The 17706-nt window shown below is 37.8% G+C and overlaps 1 protein-coding gene across 1 annotated transcript; it reads right to left on the minus strand.

Annotated features, from left to right (window-relative positions):
- Window positions 1-48: 48 nt before the first annotated feature.
- On the minus strand, window positions 49-13589 carry ppa1b (inorganic pyrophosphatase 1b). The gene is made up of 11 exons (XM_053501843.1): window positions 13460-13589; window positions 11365-11429; window positions 11008-11061; window positions 10743-10862; window positions 9556-9642; window positions 8539-8665; window positions 8222-8349; window positions 5729-5814; window positions 961-1036; window positions 637-679; window positions 49-346 (listed from the first exon to the last, which is right to left on the minus strand). Exons 1-11 carry the CDS (start codon window positions 13518-13520, stop codon window positions 318-320), a joined length of 876 nt encoding a protein of 291 aa, XP_053357818.1. The 5' UTR covers window positions 13521-13589; the 3' UTR covers window positions 49-317.
- Window positions 13590-17706: the final 4117 nt, after the last annotated feature.

The raw sequence follows: 17706 nt of genomic DNA on the forward strand, positions 1-17706 counted from the left end.
GCAATATCAAAACCTCCATGTTTATAAAACAGAGACGCAGACAACACATTGATGGGGACAAGCAGAAAAACCTTTATTGATGCCACCTTATAGTACCCAAGTTTAATCAGACTGCTACTTTGGATAACAATCATAAACTGTATGCAATTTAACAGCACACTGAATAAATGAAATTAAAACAAATATATTTAGCAAGACCTGTTGGCTTTTTCCTGCTAATCTCTAATCTTTTAAACATGTTAACTCATTCATTTCTTTAATGTGTGCATACTCCTAATGGGTGAAATCAGACTGGTCCTATTAGGGTTTTCCTCTTGTTACTTCTTATAATAGAACCATTTGTCAACTGGAAAAGAAAAAAAATCATTATGTGTTATTTAAAAAAAAAATCAAACAATTAAGTGTTGCATTTCAAACATGAAAAAAACAACAGTTAAATATTAAAATGTTGTTCTGGAACAGAAACTCTTGCCCTCCTCCGTTTACTTCTCTTACAAATAAACAAATTCTAGATGCACATTATGACTGTTTGGAAGTTAAATATACTATTTTGCTAATCATTTTGAACTTATCCTCAAATGAAATGTCCTCATTCTGTTTAGATAACTGATTAAGTAAGAAAAAGGAACCACATACCTGAGTCTGGAATGGTGGATCCTGCATCACCACAGGGACATGTCTAAAACGAGAAGAAACAATATGATAAAACATTAAAAAGACTAAAGGCTTATGAACCATAAATCTTGTTTTAAAATGTTTTATTTTAGTGAAGAACAGAACAATGACAATGTACCACACAAAAAAGTAAGAGAACCGTTCAGGTCCAACCAAGACTTTCTCATGAGTGAGGTGTAAAACTGATTGACATTTACAGAAGACTTCCAGGCTCTTAGACTAGAAGAAACATTATCGTGGTGCAAACGTTTAAAAGAGGAAACTTTTTAAAGAAAAAGTTCTTACACCATCAACAGCTGCCTTGGCATCCTCCAGCGACAAGCAGAATGGACTGCCTGCCTCCGACACGCAAGTGTTTTTACTGCGCAGCAGAGCAAAAAGATGTTAGAGTTATTACAGGATAAGGATGGGACAATAATGCAAGACAAAACTGATATTACTTAAGGAGTCGGTTCCTTTTAGATTTTTAGGCTACTTCACTATCTGTAAAAGAGCTTGATAGTACTTTATCACACCAAAATATCTGCACATTTGTAAAGTACAAGTTTAATGATTTAACTACTTTTTTATTACATTTAAATGCAAAAAAATTATTCCATTACTCCAGCATAAGGCATCAACAAACTAGATTACATTATACATTATTAACTTCTATTGTTCTTGAGTAACAGAAATATTACCATGCTGTTACCCAAAATAGGACTATGGCAGCAGGTCCAATGCATTTCCCATCAAGTCAATGTACTTATTGTAAAAGTCAGCACCTGTCCTTTACCATGGTTGATAGAGAAAAAGTGCTGAATGCTTTCTGATGACCGGTAAAGGGGCCTGAACGCTTGGCTAATGCGGATGTTTTTATCATCTGTAGTACACACAGCCAAACTAACAGTAGAAGCAAACAACCTGACAGGGACAGTAATTTTTCAATTAAAATCTTAGTGCTTGTGGCTACAGGTGCTCCGATTAAAGTTTTTGGGGCCAATTGAAGGTGTGTCAAGGTTATTGGGATCTGCCATTTCAGGTTTTCTATTCATGGTGTAGTATTGTTATTTATAGCAGTAAAAAATTTACTTTAATTTAAAACAGCAGTGCACAAATATAATTAAGATCTAAGAAAGTATTATAAGTATAAAACTTATTTACTGGAAGGCAACATATTTCATACTCCTGTGATTTCATGTAGATTTTAAAGAGAGATTATATTCCTTAATTAGCATCAAGGGGCCCTCACAAATGTGAAATGCTTATCTAAATGCGACCGTCATGCTGTATTCACTTGTTAACTGGCAGCACATGAAACAAGGCTTTGTTAATGAATAATACACTGCACAAAATGTTTTTAAACGAACACAGTCACTTTGGCTTTGGTGGGCCAATCATGGCTACTCATTAGTAAGCAGCAAAGGCAGGTTTTATTTTTTGGTATATTCCTCATATCATCCAGAGTGCATGCAGCCATGATAAATAGAAACTCACTGTCAGACTGCATGCATAGAGTGATAGGATAAAACCCGGACTGCCTCAGACAGAGCTCGGAACCACTCCTTATTTCTCTCTTCATTATTATTTATGTGATAACGGTTTTACTGGAATGGATTGGTACCCCGTCCAGTGCCTTACATGCCATGGTGCCAATGTTTTCATCACAGGTCACAATGCATTAATTGCTGGATCTCAGCCAACCACAGTAGTTATCGTACTCCAACTAGTTCTCGATGGCTTTGCATTTACCCATGCCCGAGACTGTAGTGCTTAACTCGTGTCGTGTTCTTACTTATTTCTCACCACAGCTTTCAGATCAGAAGCTTGAATAAACATGTTCTTTTAGGTTAAAATATGGATCACAGCCACACAAGCTGTACTATTGACAACTACCAAGTTGAGTGTACGCTTCCTCTTTAATTAACAAACAAACAGGTTTTTGACATTGCATAAATAATTCTTGTTAGGGGATGTAAAATACCTGTGAGCAAAAACACAAAATCTGAACAAAATTAACTTACTAGTTTGACCTCAGATCAAATTAAATTCCCCTTTCATAAAATTTCAGACAAACAGTGGTGTGAAAAACTATTTGCCCCCTTCCTGATTTTTTATTCTTTTGCATGTTTGTCACACAAAATGTTTCTGATCATCAAACACATTTAACTATTAGTCAAAGATAACACAAGTAAGCACAAAATGCAGTTTTTAAATGATGGTTTTTATTATTTAGGGAGAGAAAAATAATCCAAACCTACATGGCCCTGTGTGAAAAAGTATTTGCCCCCTAAACCTAATAACTGGTTGGGCCACCCTTTGCAGCAATAACTGCAATCAAGCATTTGCGATAACTTGCAACGAGTCTTTTACAGCGTCCTGGGGGAATTTTGGCCCACTTATCTTTGCAGAATTGTTGTAATTCAGCTTTATTTGAGGGTTTTCTAGCATGAACCGCCTTTTTAAGGTCATGCCACAACATCTCAATAGGACTCAGGTCAGGACTTTGACTAGGCCACTCCAAAGTCTTCATTTTGTTTTTCTTCAGCCATTCAGAGGTGGATTTTCTGGTGTGTTTTGGGTCATTCTCCTGCTGCAGCACCCAAGATCACTTCAGCTTGAGTTGACGAACAGATGGCCGGACATTCTCCTTCAGGATTTTTTGGTAGACAGTAGAATTCATGGTTCCATCTATCACAGCAAGCCTTCCAGGTCCTAAAGCAGCAAAACAACCCCAGACCATCACACTACCACCACCATATTTTACTGTTGGTACTGTATGATGTTCTTTTTCTGAAATGCTGTGTTACTTTTACGCCAGATGTAACGGAACACGCACCTTCCAAAAAGTTCAACTTTTATCTCGTCGGTCCACAGGGTATTTTTCCAAAAGTCTTGGCAATCATTGAGATGTTTTTTAGCAAAATTGAGACGAGCCTTAATGTTCTTTTTGCTTAAAAGTGGTTTGCGCCTTGGAAATCTGCCATGCAGGCCGTTTTTGCCCAGTTTCTTTCTTATGGTGGAGTCGTGAACACTGACCTTAATTGAGGCAAGTGAGGCCTGCAGTTCTTTAGATGTTGTCCCGGGGTCTTTTGTGGCCTCTCGAATGAGTTGTCTCTGTGCTCTTGGAGTAATTTTGGTTGGCCGGCCCCTCCTGGGAAGTTTCACCACTGTTCCATGTTTTTGCCATTTGTGAATAATGGCTCTCACTATGATTCGCTGGAGTCCCAAAGCTTTAGAAATGGCTTTATAACCTTTACCAGACCGATAGATCTCAATTACATTTGTTCTCATTTGTTCCTGAATTTCCTTGGATCTTGGCATGATGTCTAGCTTTTGAGGTGATTTTGGTCTACTTCTCTGTGTCAGGTAGCTCCTATTTAAGTGATTTCTTGATTGAAACAGGTGTGGCAGTAATCAGGCCTGGGGGTGACTACAGAAATTGAACTCAGGTGTGATAAACCACAGTTAAGTTATTTTTAACAAGGGGGGCAATCACTTTTTCACACAGAGCCATGTAGATTTGGAGTTTTTTTCTCCCTTAATAATGTAAACCTTCATTTTAACTGCATTTTGTGTTCAATTATGTTATCTTTGGTTTTTGATGAGCAGAAACATTCAAGTGTGACAAACATGCAAAAGAATAAGAAATCAGGAAGGGGCAAATAGTTTTTCACTCCACTGTATTTCTCATTATTAAAAACTAAATCTGAGGCACTAAAGACTTTTTAAGGATCCACAGGAACAGTGAAAAACTTCAGGAAGGTGGACCAAAAGGCTGGTTTCAAGACCTTAATATTGAGTAAGGGACATTTCAGACAATATGGCCTTTTTATTTTTCCTCTTTTAGCAGAAAAAGATCCCAAAAACGCAATGCTCTACAGCTTGCTGACTAGCTCATGAATATTAAATTTCATCCTTCCAATGAAATTGGCATCCCTTCTTCCTCCACATCTTTAACTGAGAGTTTTTATATTTCAAGCTACCATATAGTTATTTTCCTGACAAAGGATATTTGTCACCAGATAAAACAGACACTTTACTCTCAAAGACAGACACTACTGCAATAGAGGTTTTGAAAAACTAAGGGAAAGTTTGTGTGTTGAACAGATACAAACAGTGCTGTTATAGAAAAGGAGGGTACCCACATCTGTGCAGATCCTAATGCCTGCATGCTAACATTATCTGTGACTATGCTACTCCATTGTTTCATCAGCTCTTAATTCTGCCAGTTGTTGTCTTCCTTTTTTATCTTTGCTTTGTTTAACAGCAGTTCAAATCAAATAGGTTGATACAGTATGTCTCATTCGCCCTCATCTTTCTGGCCTCTTAAACTCGGGCTTTCTCTTCTAAAAGACTTCCACTCTCCCTAGTTCTGGGAGCTGTGCCACAATATCTAACCCTTTATGGCTTTATATCTAACTTTTATAGTCCTTGCTTTGTGCATTGGGCCACAGTCATGTTGGAATAGAAAAGGGGTCTTCCCCAAGCTGGTGCCACAAAGTTGCAAGCACAGCATTTTCCAAAATGTCTTGGTATGCTCAAGCATTAAGACTGCCCTTTGCTGGGAATAAGAGGCCTGATTGAACCCCCTGAATAATTAACAGATTGCTCAAAAACTTTATGTCTATATAGTATAAATGATAGAGAGTCTTGGAACAACACTCAGCCAATCAAAATGGATGACCGGAACTAACTGTAGTATAATTTATAATTTACACTTGTATAAAACAGAAACTCTGTGGGCTGCCACCTGTGGCCAGTGTACCAGGCGGCCGGCACAGCGGGGCGTCCCTCACAATGCAATAGTTGGCAGTGTCAGGGAATGTAACAGTAGACAGCGTCGTCATCATCATTTAAGTCATACTGTGAGCTAATAATATATCTGCTGAAACACCGGAGCAGCAACGACCACATAGTCCATTCGCAGGTAATGGTAGCACGTGGGCATCAGGATCTGCATGCGGAAAGAGCCGCAGGTACCCTCTAGTACAATATTGCTGGTTAATGAGAGAGATTTGCTTAATAAAATAAAGAAACCACCGTTCCAGACAATAAAGTGAAAAACACTTACCAGCTCAAACCTCCTGCTTTGGCCGGCTGTGATATAAGTGCCTTCCAGAAGTCATGGGTGCTTTTGATTGTCTTAATAGCAAAGTCCTGCATGAAAAAAATAAATAAAAACTTCTTAAATTCTATTCAAAACTCACTTTGTTAGTTTCAGTAAAACACTTCTACAGGCTATCCAGATCTCTGGATTGATTGCCCAGAATCCGAATATAACAATGTTATATGTAATATAATAACAAGGCAGCTAGTTAATAGTTAAGTGAGGTAGTCAACCCTACATACTGTATATACTATAAAGATAAAATGATCTGTGCTTTGTAATTTGCCCACCGGCTCTGCTTCATTATGTCGGAAAAGTATGGATGCTCCATCCATAAAAATGTGGATAAAGGAATTATCAAACTACGTCGGACTGGAAAGGCTAAGTTATATTGCTATGGGCAACTGTAAAGATTTTGATCAGATATGGGAGCCAATACATAAATATCATGAAAAATGAAAAAGGTGGACCGTATTGGAAAGGATATTTGTATACTGCCCCTTTAGTTTATTTTTAAAATTATATATATATATATATATATATATATATATATATATATATATATATATATAGAGAGAGAGAGAGAGAGAGAGAGAGAGAGAGAGAGAGAGATAGTGTGGCGAAGGCAGGGCTTCAGCTGGCGAACATCATGCCTTGCGGGAGGGTTGCTGTGTGTTCACCCTGTTGGGGAAGGTTGTTTGGGTTAGTGGCTTCGGCCATGTTTGTGTGTGGAGTGCGTGTGACCTGTTGAATGTCATCCGATTCATGCTAAGGCTGAATCAGGTGTAGGTTCTCATTTGAATGTGCTGTTCATGCTATACAGTGACTGTACTGTGTTGTTTAAATAAAGTATTCCCAGCCATTGCATTTGGGCATCAATTAAGCTCACGCGTCTTTCCAAGATCCTTCTAGTGATAAAACGCTATATACATACAGAAATAAGTATTCGATCGCCTACAAATTTTCTAAGTTTGCCCACTTACAAAGAAATGAAGGGTCTATAATTTTTATCATAGGTTTATAGTAAAGGATTGAGACAGAATATCAACCAAAAATCCAGAAAAAGCACATGATACGAATGTTATGATTTAAGTTGCATTTCAATGAGGGAAATAAGTATTTGATCCCCGAGCAAAACATGACTTAGTACTTGGTAGAGAAACCCTTCCTGGAAAGCACAGTGGGTTTTCTTGGGTGTTTCTTGTAGTTGTTTACCACATTTGCACACATCTTGGGATGCATTTTGATCCACTATTCTTTACAGATTTTCTATAAATGTTTAAGGTTTCTTGCCTGTTGCTTGGCAACTTGAAGTTACAGCTCTCACCGTGAATTTTCTATTGGATTAAGGTCTGAAGACTGGCTAGACCATTTCATGACCTTAATGTGCTTATTCTTGTGCCACTTCTTAGTTGCCTTGGCAGTATTTTTGGGGTCATTTTCATGCTGGAAGACCCATCCACAACCCATCCAAAACTTTACAACACATGACCTCATCCATTAGCTCCTCAGTGCAGCAAAGTCAATCTGGACCTTTAGCAGAGAAACAGACCCAAAGCATAATGTTTCCACCCCCGTGCTGGACTGTAAGGACTGTATTGTCATAGTCAGCATTTTTTCTTTCTCTGAAAACAGCAAGTCGAGTTGATGACAAAGAGCTCAATTTTGGTCTCATCTGACCACAGGAGTTTATCCCAATCTTTCTCTGTTTGTTGGCAAACGGGTCTGTACATGTGTATTCTTGAGGAGGGGAAGCCTTGCTGCGCTGAAGGATTTCAATCCATGCAGGCGTATTGTGTTACCAATGGTTTGTTTGGTGACTGTGCTCCCAACTGCCTTGAGATCATTCACAAGCTCCTCCCGTGTAGTCCTGGGCTGGTCCCTGATTTCTCATGATTATTCTTACTCCATGAGTTGAAATCTTGCATATAGGGCCATTAATGGTTACTTTGTATTTCTTCCATTTGTAAATAATCGCTCCAGCAGTTGTCTCCTTCTCACCAAGCTTCTAGCTGATGGTCTTGTAGCCCATTCCAGCCATGTGCAGGTCTAAAATCTTGTTCCTGACTTGCTTTGACAGCTCTTTGGTCATGCTAATGGTGGTAAGGTTTGAATGAAAGATAGAGATTTTGTGGACAGGTGGCTTTGTGGCTTAGAGATTTTGTGGACACATACCACATTGTTGTTAAGAGCACCTTCTTAAATTAATGTGTGTACCACAAGAGCACATAACCAGTCTGTAAGAGGCAGAATTATTTGGACACCTGAATGTGCAATTCCACTTGCTACCAAGTTGGAAGCATTGTCTACAAAGTTTTTACCAGCTGATGTTCAAAAAGAATATTTATTCTTGGTGAGGTCATATTTTACTGGCCTTATTCAATGATTCTTTTCAGTATTACTGGGGTGTTTTTTTCTTGTAACGCTCTAATCAGAGAACAGAAAACATAAATGCACCTTGTTTTTAAACTCCCCGTTGAAAGCAAACTGGTTTTCAGGCTTCCCGTCCGGTACTTTGTACCGTCTAAACCAATCTACAGTAGCTTCAAGATAGCCAGGCTTGAGTCGCTGAACATCAGAAATATCTGAAATTAACACCACAGAGCAAATGAGAAGTATATATAATATCAAGCTAATAAACATTAATAAATTAATGTGTACCACAAATGTGTACTATAAAGACAGCAAAGTGATAAATATATTTTTAAAAAATTGTCTAGAAAAAAAGTTAAAAGTGGAACACTTAAATTAATAAATAAATAAATAAAAGTTACCATTCAAGTCTTTTGCTTCTGGGTCATCAACATTGATTGCAATAACCTTCCAGTCAGTTTCCCCTTCATCAATCATAGCCAGTACACCCAGGACCTTCACTTTGATAACTTCTCCTCGTGAGCATACCTAATTTAAAAAAACGCAGTCATTTTATACAACAAAGGCTTACACAAGGAACATCAAGAAAAAGAACTACATAAACTGAATCACAGTACCTTCCAAATCAATATTTTCTTAAAAAAAATATATATATATTTCTACATTGAAAAACAATACTGAAGGCAGCAAACAATTATAAAACACGTAATTAAGCAATATGCAAAGTGGCTACCTTTTGTTTTGATGACAGCTTTGCTCGCTTCATCCAATGATTTTCCAAAAGTTTTTGTTTACCACCCCATTCCACATGTTTTAAAGGTTTTGATGTCTTTAGTATTGATTAATAAAATTTTATATACAGCAAAAAAAAAAAACTTGGAAAACCCTTGGGTACTGTATGATCTACAGTGTTGGGGGATGTTACTTTTTAAAGTAACTAATTACATTACAAAATTATTGTCATTAAAAAGTAATCAGTTACCTTACAGCATTTACTTTCTGATATAAGTAACTATTTAGAATACTTTTCCATTGCAGAAAATGAACACTCATTTGTGATTCCTCATGCATGTTGTTTTAGTCAAGACCTTTATAATTATTCTACTATCATCACTCAGCGAAGTTTGGCCCATAATCTGTTAAAAACTAACAGCAGGAATAACAGAGGGAAGCAGGTTATCGGGGGCAGGGCTTGTAGGACGCCTTTCTCACACATACACACTCACAAACGAAATCACTGCAAACGGATTATGTTTTTAAAAATATAACTAAATAACTGAGTACTTAAATGGCGGACCTAACGCGTTAGATTACTCGTTACATCAAAAAAGTACTACAAGTACTCTAATGCTTACTTTGTAAAGCGTTACACCCAACACTGATAATCTATTACATTTAAAAGACAAACTAATACATACCCTGCTGCCAATTTCACAGACATCAATTGGGTCATTGTCACCACAGCATCCAGTATCGCAGTCTTTGTGGCTGGGGTCTTCCCATGTCTATCAGAAAACGAACAATTGCTGGAGTCAGACACACCAAGTAGATTTAGAAATGCATTTACTGTATACTGTTAATAGAGTTGTACTGCTCAATTTGACTGAAATCCAATGCAAAAATAGAAACATGAAAGATCAAGTGCCATTTTCATATATGCACAAACAGGAGTAGGAAAACTATTATTATAAGTTCCTTAAACAAGGTACAGGGTAATTAAAAAAGAATAAAACCGATTTCACTACGCAATATTTTAGTATTGTACTAAAATATTGTTTTAGTAATACAAAACTACAGCCAAGTCACAAGTATTCTACTCACAATCAACTTTTATTTCCTGTCTTACAAGTCACACTGGCTCATTTCATAACGATGCTTGAGAACTGAAGCAATTAGTCATGAAATCGGTTTATTCTTTTTGAATTACCCTGCATTGTTGTATTGGTCTGAAACAATGTCCCAGCATGAGTCATGTCCTTCCAGCACTTTAAATTACTTCTCTGTCGAAAGAAGTTGGTTAATTTATTCATGTTTCTAGCTGCTCTGCTGTTATATGGATTGTGTCCCCTTTGGGGTGCTTTCTTGATGCCATGTTGCCATGTAACATTAGTTTGAACTGCATTATTATTGGTTGTTGTTATTATTTTGGAACAGTGAGAAGCACGTTCCAACTTTTTTTCTTTTGCAGACTATCCCAAGAGCCATAAATGCGCTTAGTCAGTGCATTAAGTGTCCCCGTTAAAAATCTGCCACGTTTACAATTATAACTACCTCACTGCAAACTTTGCACTAGATCCTTATATTGCACAACCTGAGTCAACTACACATGAAACATTTGCAATGTGTACGTTAAACTCGCCCACCACCCCATGTATGCACATTTCAATAAAGTGTTTTTTAACTATATACACTGCAGTAATAAAGGGGAGTTGCACATTGAGTCTCATTGTACTGCAATATACAATGACAAATGAAAAATAAATTAAATTTAAGGTTTGATTAAATTCAACAGATAATGTTAAACTCTAACACAGTCATTGTCCTCAACCCCTAAACACGATATGACAGAAATTGCCAGAAAGTACATCAGTTATATCTGCTTTACCTGAGGAATAGCACCATAGTTCCAGATGTACCCTTTATGTGGGAAAACGTTGGCCACATAACGCAAATTACCCTTTTTCACATCCTGTTTTATTGGATTAAGTGGGTCCTTTGTGGCAATCTGAATAAAATAAAGAAATGCACATTAGTACTGAATAATTTAAAAGGTAAGAAAACTACAAAAACTGCACTATAAATGTAACCTGCATTGATTACAAAATGGCAACATCATTGTATTCTTTTTTTAAATTTTATTATTACCATACCTCCATTTTTGCATTTGTCCATCGGGGTACTTCCACAACCATGTGGAAAATGTTCTGTGGAATAAATCAAATAAAATCTTTTCTTTTCATATAATGATGGCTGTCCTTTAATTCTGACATCTTTATGACTAGTGTATCTTGAGAAACCGAAAAAGGATAAAACGATGAGATAATAAGAAGTCCAGTGTACAGTAACTACTTCCTACTGTGCTAGAAGGTTAAATTCCCTAGATTACCCAAAAGGTCTCATGAGGAGTAAACTTGTCCATTCTTTTTTAACTACACTCAAGAAGAGACGCTTCTCAGTTCTCAGTAACATGACTGAAGCAAAACTACAAAGTTACAAGAACACAGTACCTGGGCTTCATCAGCGTAGATAGGGATGTCATGGAACGGCGAAATGTATTTTCCATCTTGGTCCTCTGTTTAAAATAGAGACCAACACATATGTCAAACACTGAGGTCACAATATTAAATGGATTATTACTCTAAATAACCGTGTACAATATATTGCAAGCTATTTAATATAACACCACTTCAGGGATTATCCTAGCTGGGTTTAAATAAAACTAAGACAGTCGCACACAAATTACATTGAATCGACTTTTGCTTTAATTATCGCTTCGTTTTGATAAGGATATGAAATATCACATGTATTTTAGTCTAGAATGACATTAGCTTCTCTGTAAGATCTTGTATTGATGATTGTCTGACTGCTGCATAAACTCTTTTCCAGCACATAATTCTCTATGGGGTTATGTTCTGGACTCTGTGTTGGCCAATCCATGTGCGAAAATGATGTCTCATGCTCCCTGACCCATTATTTCACAAACTGAGCCTGATGAACCCTGGCATAGTTGTCTTGGTATATGCCCATGAACACAATTAGTGAAGAAAAGCAATATATTGAGGAAAAAAGCTGATCACTCAGTACATTCAGGTAGTCAACTGACCTCGTTTTTTTGCAGTCCATTCTTTATATGCCCCCTAGTAAATTGAAGGGTTTTTATTTTCAATTAGTTGGCCTTCAAATGTTTTCTTAAGGTTAGTGCCAGTCCCTTGAGTTCTCTTTGTTTTGTGTGTGTGTAGAAATGCTTTTACTTTCACTATTAAACAAAGCTGCGAGATCTATTATTATATTTAATGAATTGATTTCACTAAGCCTTTAAGTGATCTTCCATGATGCTCATTGAGGATGTTTTTCTGATCACATTTCTTCTTTGATGATAATTATGATGGTGGTGGTTCACCACTAGCCTTCCAGGTTTTAATAATGTGTTTGTTTCAGGTCTTAACCCAATTTTAGTAGTTTCAGCAATCTCCTTACTTGTTTGCTTTGCTTGATGCAGGCCACTAATTTGGCCACAAGACACATCTTCTGATTTGACTGTTTAAGAAATGAGAAGCTACTCACTGTTTCAGTTAGGGTTAAATAACATGTAACCAGTTGAACCGGATTAACCAATGCAGTGATTATACAATGGAAGCCTCTTAACCATTAGCTTAATTAAATCCAGGTGGTGACTTTTTTTGGCCTGGCCAGTGTCTATTGCTTAAGTACACTGCAGATATTTATTGGACTATAGAATAATGCTAAATATGAACATTATTTTAACAGTAAAAGAAGCTGAATGAATACTTATCCTGTTTTTTTTGTTGTTGTTTTTTTTAACAAAAATAAATAAGCGGACTTTCACTTTCAGAATTTGTTGGTGCTATGTTCTCGGCTGCGTTTTAGCTTTGTTTCACACACAAGTAACATATAAATATAAATCTATAGTATTTTTTATATATTTTTTGTATTAAAGTGAATTAGCTAGCCAAGCTAACACCTCAAGACGTAACCTAAAGCGCGCGCGCGTACTTACCTGAAGTACAAATACAGTACTGTTACTGTGCCGGTGCGTTAGCAAGCTCAGAACGCAAGGAGACGATAAAGAGTCTTTAAACCCTTTCTGAAACGTTCGCTATAACGAGTTTTGGACATGAAAATGCTGTACTTTATAAACTAAATCTAAGTATTTCCAGATAGCTTCAGACACCCGTAGCATCCGGTGGACATCCTTCCACTTTTTCTTGCCTCAAACTGTTCCTATTTTCTCTTGACGGTTTCTTCAATTCTTTCCAGAGACTTCTTGTTCTTGCTGGTCATGGAGATGAATGAACACCGGCTCCAACAGAGCTGCTGTTGTCTGCCATGACATTTGACAGGGATACACTAGCCTTTACCCCTTCACACACTCTACATGCAGATTGCTTTATGTAATGAAGCTCTACGTACGCTGTGTAACCCTAGGTGTACGCGTTCGCCGGATCCGTAGTGCATGCTCCAGCCCTTACCTTATGAATGATGCAACTGTAGTCTAGGCTACACGTGGCCCAGTCTCTGTAAATTCAAACATTATCATCCATACAAGCAATAGTTGTAATAGAAGAGAAACATGGAACTTACTGTAAAACACCCTATAGCTCAAAGTGTTGGGATTTCCTCTTTCTTCGGTTGAGTAGCTCATGGCTCCCGGTAAGCGTAAGGTGATAATGCGCCTAAGTGACGTGCGACTCAGAAGTTCAACAAAAGCCTGCCTTACGGAAGGAAAAGTCGTATCTCGGAGAAAACTGAACCCCTCCTTCACTTGCCCTAACAAGTGCACAAGCAGAAACCCTGATTTCAAACCGGATTTTAAATGAATCAGAAGGGATTTTCTGTATTGGAATACACATAAAAATAGCCTCAGACAAAAACATAGGCTTTTAACATAGGCAAAACCATACTGATTTTGTTTTCTTTTTTTAATTAATTGAAAGGCTCCATATGCACCATATGGTTTGTGAACATCTGACTATCACAATACGCTTTTGAACATGGAGTTCCAGATTCAGTTCTCAAAAGGCCAAACATGATGCGACATTTTCACATAATAACCTTGTTACTTATTTTTAAAAATTTATAAATTATCATCTCACTACTGGAAAACACACTTAAGCAAAGAACAGGACTTTTATTTCTGCTGCTAAAATAAATCAGAGACTTACGAATAAGGAGCCACTTTAATTACATCATAAAACCTGAAAATTGACATTTATCGCATCCATGTTGCGGAACCATACGCTTCAAGAACAGCTTTAACGTGTCTTGGCACAGATTCTACATGTCTCTAGAACTCTGCGCTGGAGAAATGAACACCACAAATGTTGGTCTTTCGGGTGCTCCCTGCAAGGGGTCGCCACAGCGTAATATCCAGTCCGCACTACAACTTGGCACAGGTTTTTACGCCGGATGCTCTTCCTGACGCAACCCTCCCATTTTTATTCTGGCTTGGGACCGGCACTGCATCCAGTGGCTGGGGTTTGGGTACTGGTTGGGAATCAAACTAGGGCCTTCCGCATGGCAGGCGAAACACCTACCACTGAGCCACCAGTGCCCAAATGAACACCACAAATATATTTCCTTAATTTGTGTTTGGATGATGGTAGATGAGAGCAGTGTCTAACATGCAAGATAAAAATTTTTTAGAGGTGTTTAATTGTGTTCAACGCTGCTGACTGTGAAGGACATTGTAGATTATTTAAATTATTTTCATAGCCATGAATAAATTCAGAGAGCCTTTGTAACCTGTATCATTCTCAAAGAGTCTCTCAACATCTTCATAGCATAACAAATACACGTTTTTCTGTCTCGTGTATGGTTGTCTGTCTAGGTACAGATAGCACTACCACCTCACTTGTGAACCCTCAACCTACTTTTCTTTGTTAAACTATCAACATTCAAACCTTTGCTACTATGAACTTAATATACAAATCACTTTCTCTCTCATCCACTTACTGTCTATGCAGCCTAGCCAGTACAGGGTTGCAGGAGGCCTGGAGCCTTTCCTAGTGGACTTGGGACACAAATTCAAATTCAAATTTTATTTGTCGCATACACAATCATACACAGTACAATATGCAGTGAAATGCTTTTACGACCGCCAGTGACCTTAAAAAAAATACAAATAAAAAATAAATAAATAAATAAATAAATAAAAACTTATATGTAAGAAATAAATATGGATAAAGAGACCCAGTTAAACAAACTGTACAAATAAGGGCATAATAAAAATATTACAAAATTTAGAAATATAAAACAAAAAAAGATATATATATAAATTTAAAGTGGTTGTACAAATATGCATAAAAAGTGACTTTTTAAAGTGTCTTGTGCAATAGTCCTGAATGGAAATATAAATATGTAGTGCAAGTGTGTATGAATGTGTCCATGATTGTCCAGTCAATGTTTGGAGTTTAAAAAGATGTTATTAGTCCTGTGTGGTGGTATGGTTGAGAGACCTTATCGCCTGCGGGAAGAAGCTCCTCCTCAGTCTCTCTGTGTTGGCCTTCAGGGAGCGGAATCGCTTCCCAGACCGCAACAGAGAGAACAGTCCATTGTTGGGATGGCTGAGGTCCTTAACGATCTTCCTGGCTTTGGTCCAGTACCACTTGCTGTCAGGATGCTCTCGGGTCTGAGGTGGTAGAGACATTGTCGGGCCTTTTTCACCACGGTGTTGATGTGACAGGACCATGACAGGTCCTGCGTGATGTGAACACTGAGGTATCGGAAGCTGTCCACTCTCTCCACTGGGCTCTCGTTGATGATGGGGGTCTGGTAGTTCCTCTCCTGCTTTGTACTTGTGTCTCCTCCTTTGTCTTGCTGACGTTCAGGAGGAGATAGTTCCTCTGGCACCAGTTCTCCAGATTTCCAATTTCCTCAGGGTGTGAAAAGTCCATGCAAGCAGACCCGGACGGGATAATACAAATCAATATAATAATTTTTTATTTTATTTTATAAAATTAAAGAAATAAAAGTTTAAAGAAAAATCACAATAAATATAAGTAATATAGAATATAGAATTAAATATAGCACACAATTGAGTTACATAATGCACTAGAAATGCAGTGTAAATAAAAGAAATATTGCACAAATGAATTGTAATCATATATTGCTTTTGGAACTTGAGTTGTGGGAACAGTGGTGTCATAAAATATTATTATTGAACTCCTCATAGTTCCTGTCCCGTAGTGGAAACGTTACAGAGAAGAGTTATATATAATATATAATTTTATGGCCATTGGGAGAAAAGATCAAGAACACCTGGTCATAATCAGTCTCTGGCTGAAATTGCTCCTCTGGTCGAAGAAAACACTGTATAGCAGGTAAGAAGGATTGTTCAAGATTGTGCGTATTTTGGGCAGGATCCTCCTCCTTGCCACGACATCAACAGAGTCCAGATCCAAGCCCAAGACAGATTCGGCCCTTTTAATGACCATGTCCAGTCTGTTTCTGTCTGCTGCTTTCATGGTACATTAGGGTTGGGCGATAAAACGATAACGATATTTATCGCGATAGACACGTGATCGATATCAATAAAAAATCTGTTCGATAAAACGTTCGATAATTTTTATTCTTTGTTGAAAGAAAACAGAGGTCGCGAAGCTAGTTTGGTTGCTGTCATGGGCACTCGCTCCGCTACCGGCACTAGGACCCTGAAGTAGTACGGTCGCGATTCAGGAAGTATAAAAGGAGACAACATGGCGCTGATGGGAAAGACAAACGAGTCGATGCATGTCCATTCTTTTATTTACTGCGTTGTCAGGCGATATTACAAACTTCCGGGTGGATTCCGTACTTAAATCAAACCAAAAACTACTAAAAGAAAACAGGTTCAGGCTCTATATTCCAGCTCATCTCACATTTCCGCGTTCATGCACATTGGACTGCATTACCCACAAAGCATTGCCTGCACTGGACTACACAGCTGCCGTAAAATCAACCTCTCTCCCGCAACAGCGGGTATAATTGTGTAAACTCTTGCTCTCGGCTTGAGAGAGTTCTTACAATGACTCGCGTGGTTATCCTGCCTGTTCGCGCTATTTCCAAGTTTGGATTTACCATCCACGCTACAAGGGCTAACTGCTAGTCTTCTGGTCGCTTCCGGTTGTCCGTGACAGTTGCATTAACAAAGGCACTCGCTCTCTGGTAACCTAGCAACGTAGGGGTTGGTACACTAACGTCAATCATGTAACAGTATCACGTTTGGTTGCGCCATGTCGTTGTCTCATGCTGGTCAGCTGGATTCCTCTTCAAAAGCAGAAAATGCACTTATTTTATTACACTTTATTAAGCATTTCTTACATTTTCTTTCATTTTGCACCGTAAATGTTAAGAGATAATTGTTAAGTGTTTATTGTAACTTTAGACTTATGTTTACATTTTAATTATTTGAGTTTTCCATGGTTATTGACATTTCTGTCTTAATAACTGAAGGGACTATGATCAGGGGAAGTTAAGTTTAAAATAAAAATGTTTAAATGTAATATATTTTTCACCTGGTCCTTATTTTAAATAGATCATAAAAATATCAATAATTATCTATATCGACCGATATGAAACACTGATATCGTGATACAGTTTTCAGCCATATCGCCCAGCCCTATGTTACATCCCCAACAGACCATAGCATAAAAAACGTCACTTGCCACAGCTGATTCGTAAAACATCCGAAGAATGGTATTACAGATGTTGAATGACCTGAGCCTTCTCAGAAAGTACGACCTGCTCTGTCCTTTCTTGTAGAGTGCTATTGTGTTAACTGACCAGTCCAGTTTATTATCTAGATGCACTCCCAGGTATTTGTACTCAGAGACCATGTCCACTGTCTCTCC

This window comes from Clarias gariepinus, chromosome 8, assembly GCF_024256425.1.
Source record: "Clarias gariepinus isolate MV-2021 ecotype Netherlands chromosome 8, CGAR_prim_01v2, whole genome shotgun sequence".
In the NCBI taxonomy this organism is placed as follows: Eukaryota; Metazoa; Chordata; class Actinopteri; order Siluriformes; family Clariidae; genus Clarias; species Clarias gariepinus.

What these genes read in the sequence shown, in the direction of transcription:
- ppa1b (XM_053501843.1), bottom strand. Translation starts at nt 13,520, where the DNA reads ATGAGCTACTCAACCGAAGAAAGAGGAAATCCCAACACTTTGAGCTAT. An exon ending in TCTACGCTGATGAAGCCCAG is followed by an intron (nt 11,062 to 11,364) that starts GTACTGTGTTCT and finishes TTTATTCCACAG; the next exon opens with AACATTTTCCACATGGTTGT. An exon ending in AGAAGCAAAAGACTTGAATG is followed by an intron (nt 8,350 to 8,538) that starts GTAACTTTTATT and finishes TGTTAATTTCAG; the next exon opens with ATATTTCTGATGTTCAGCGA.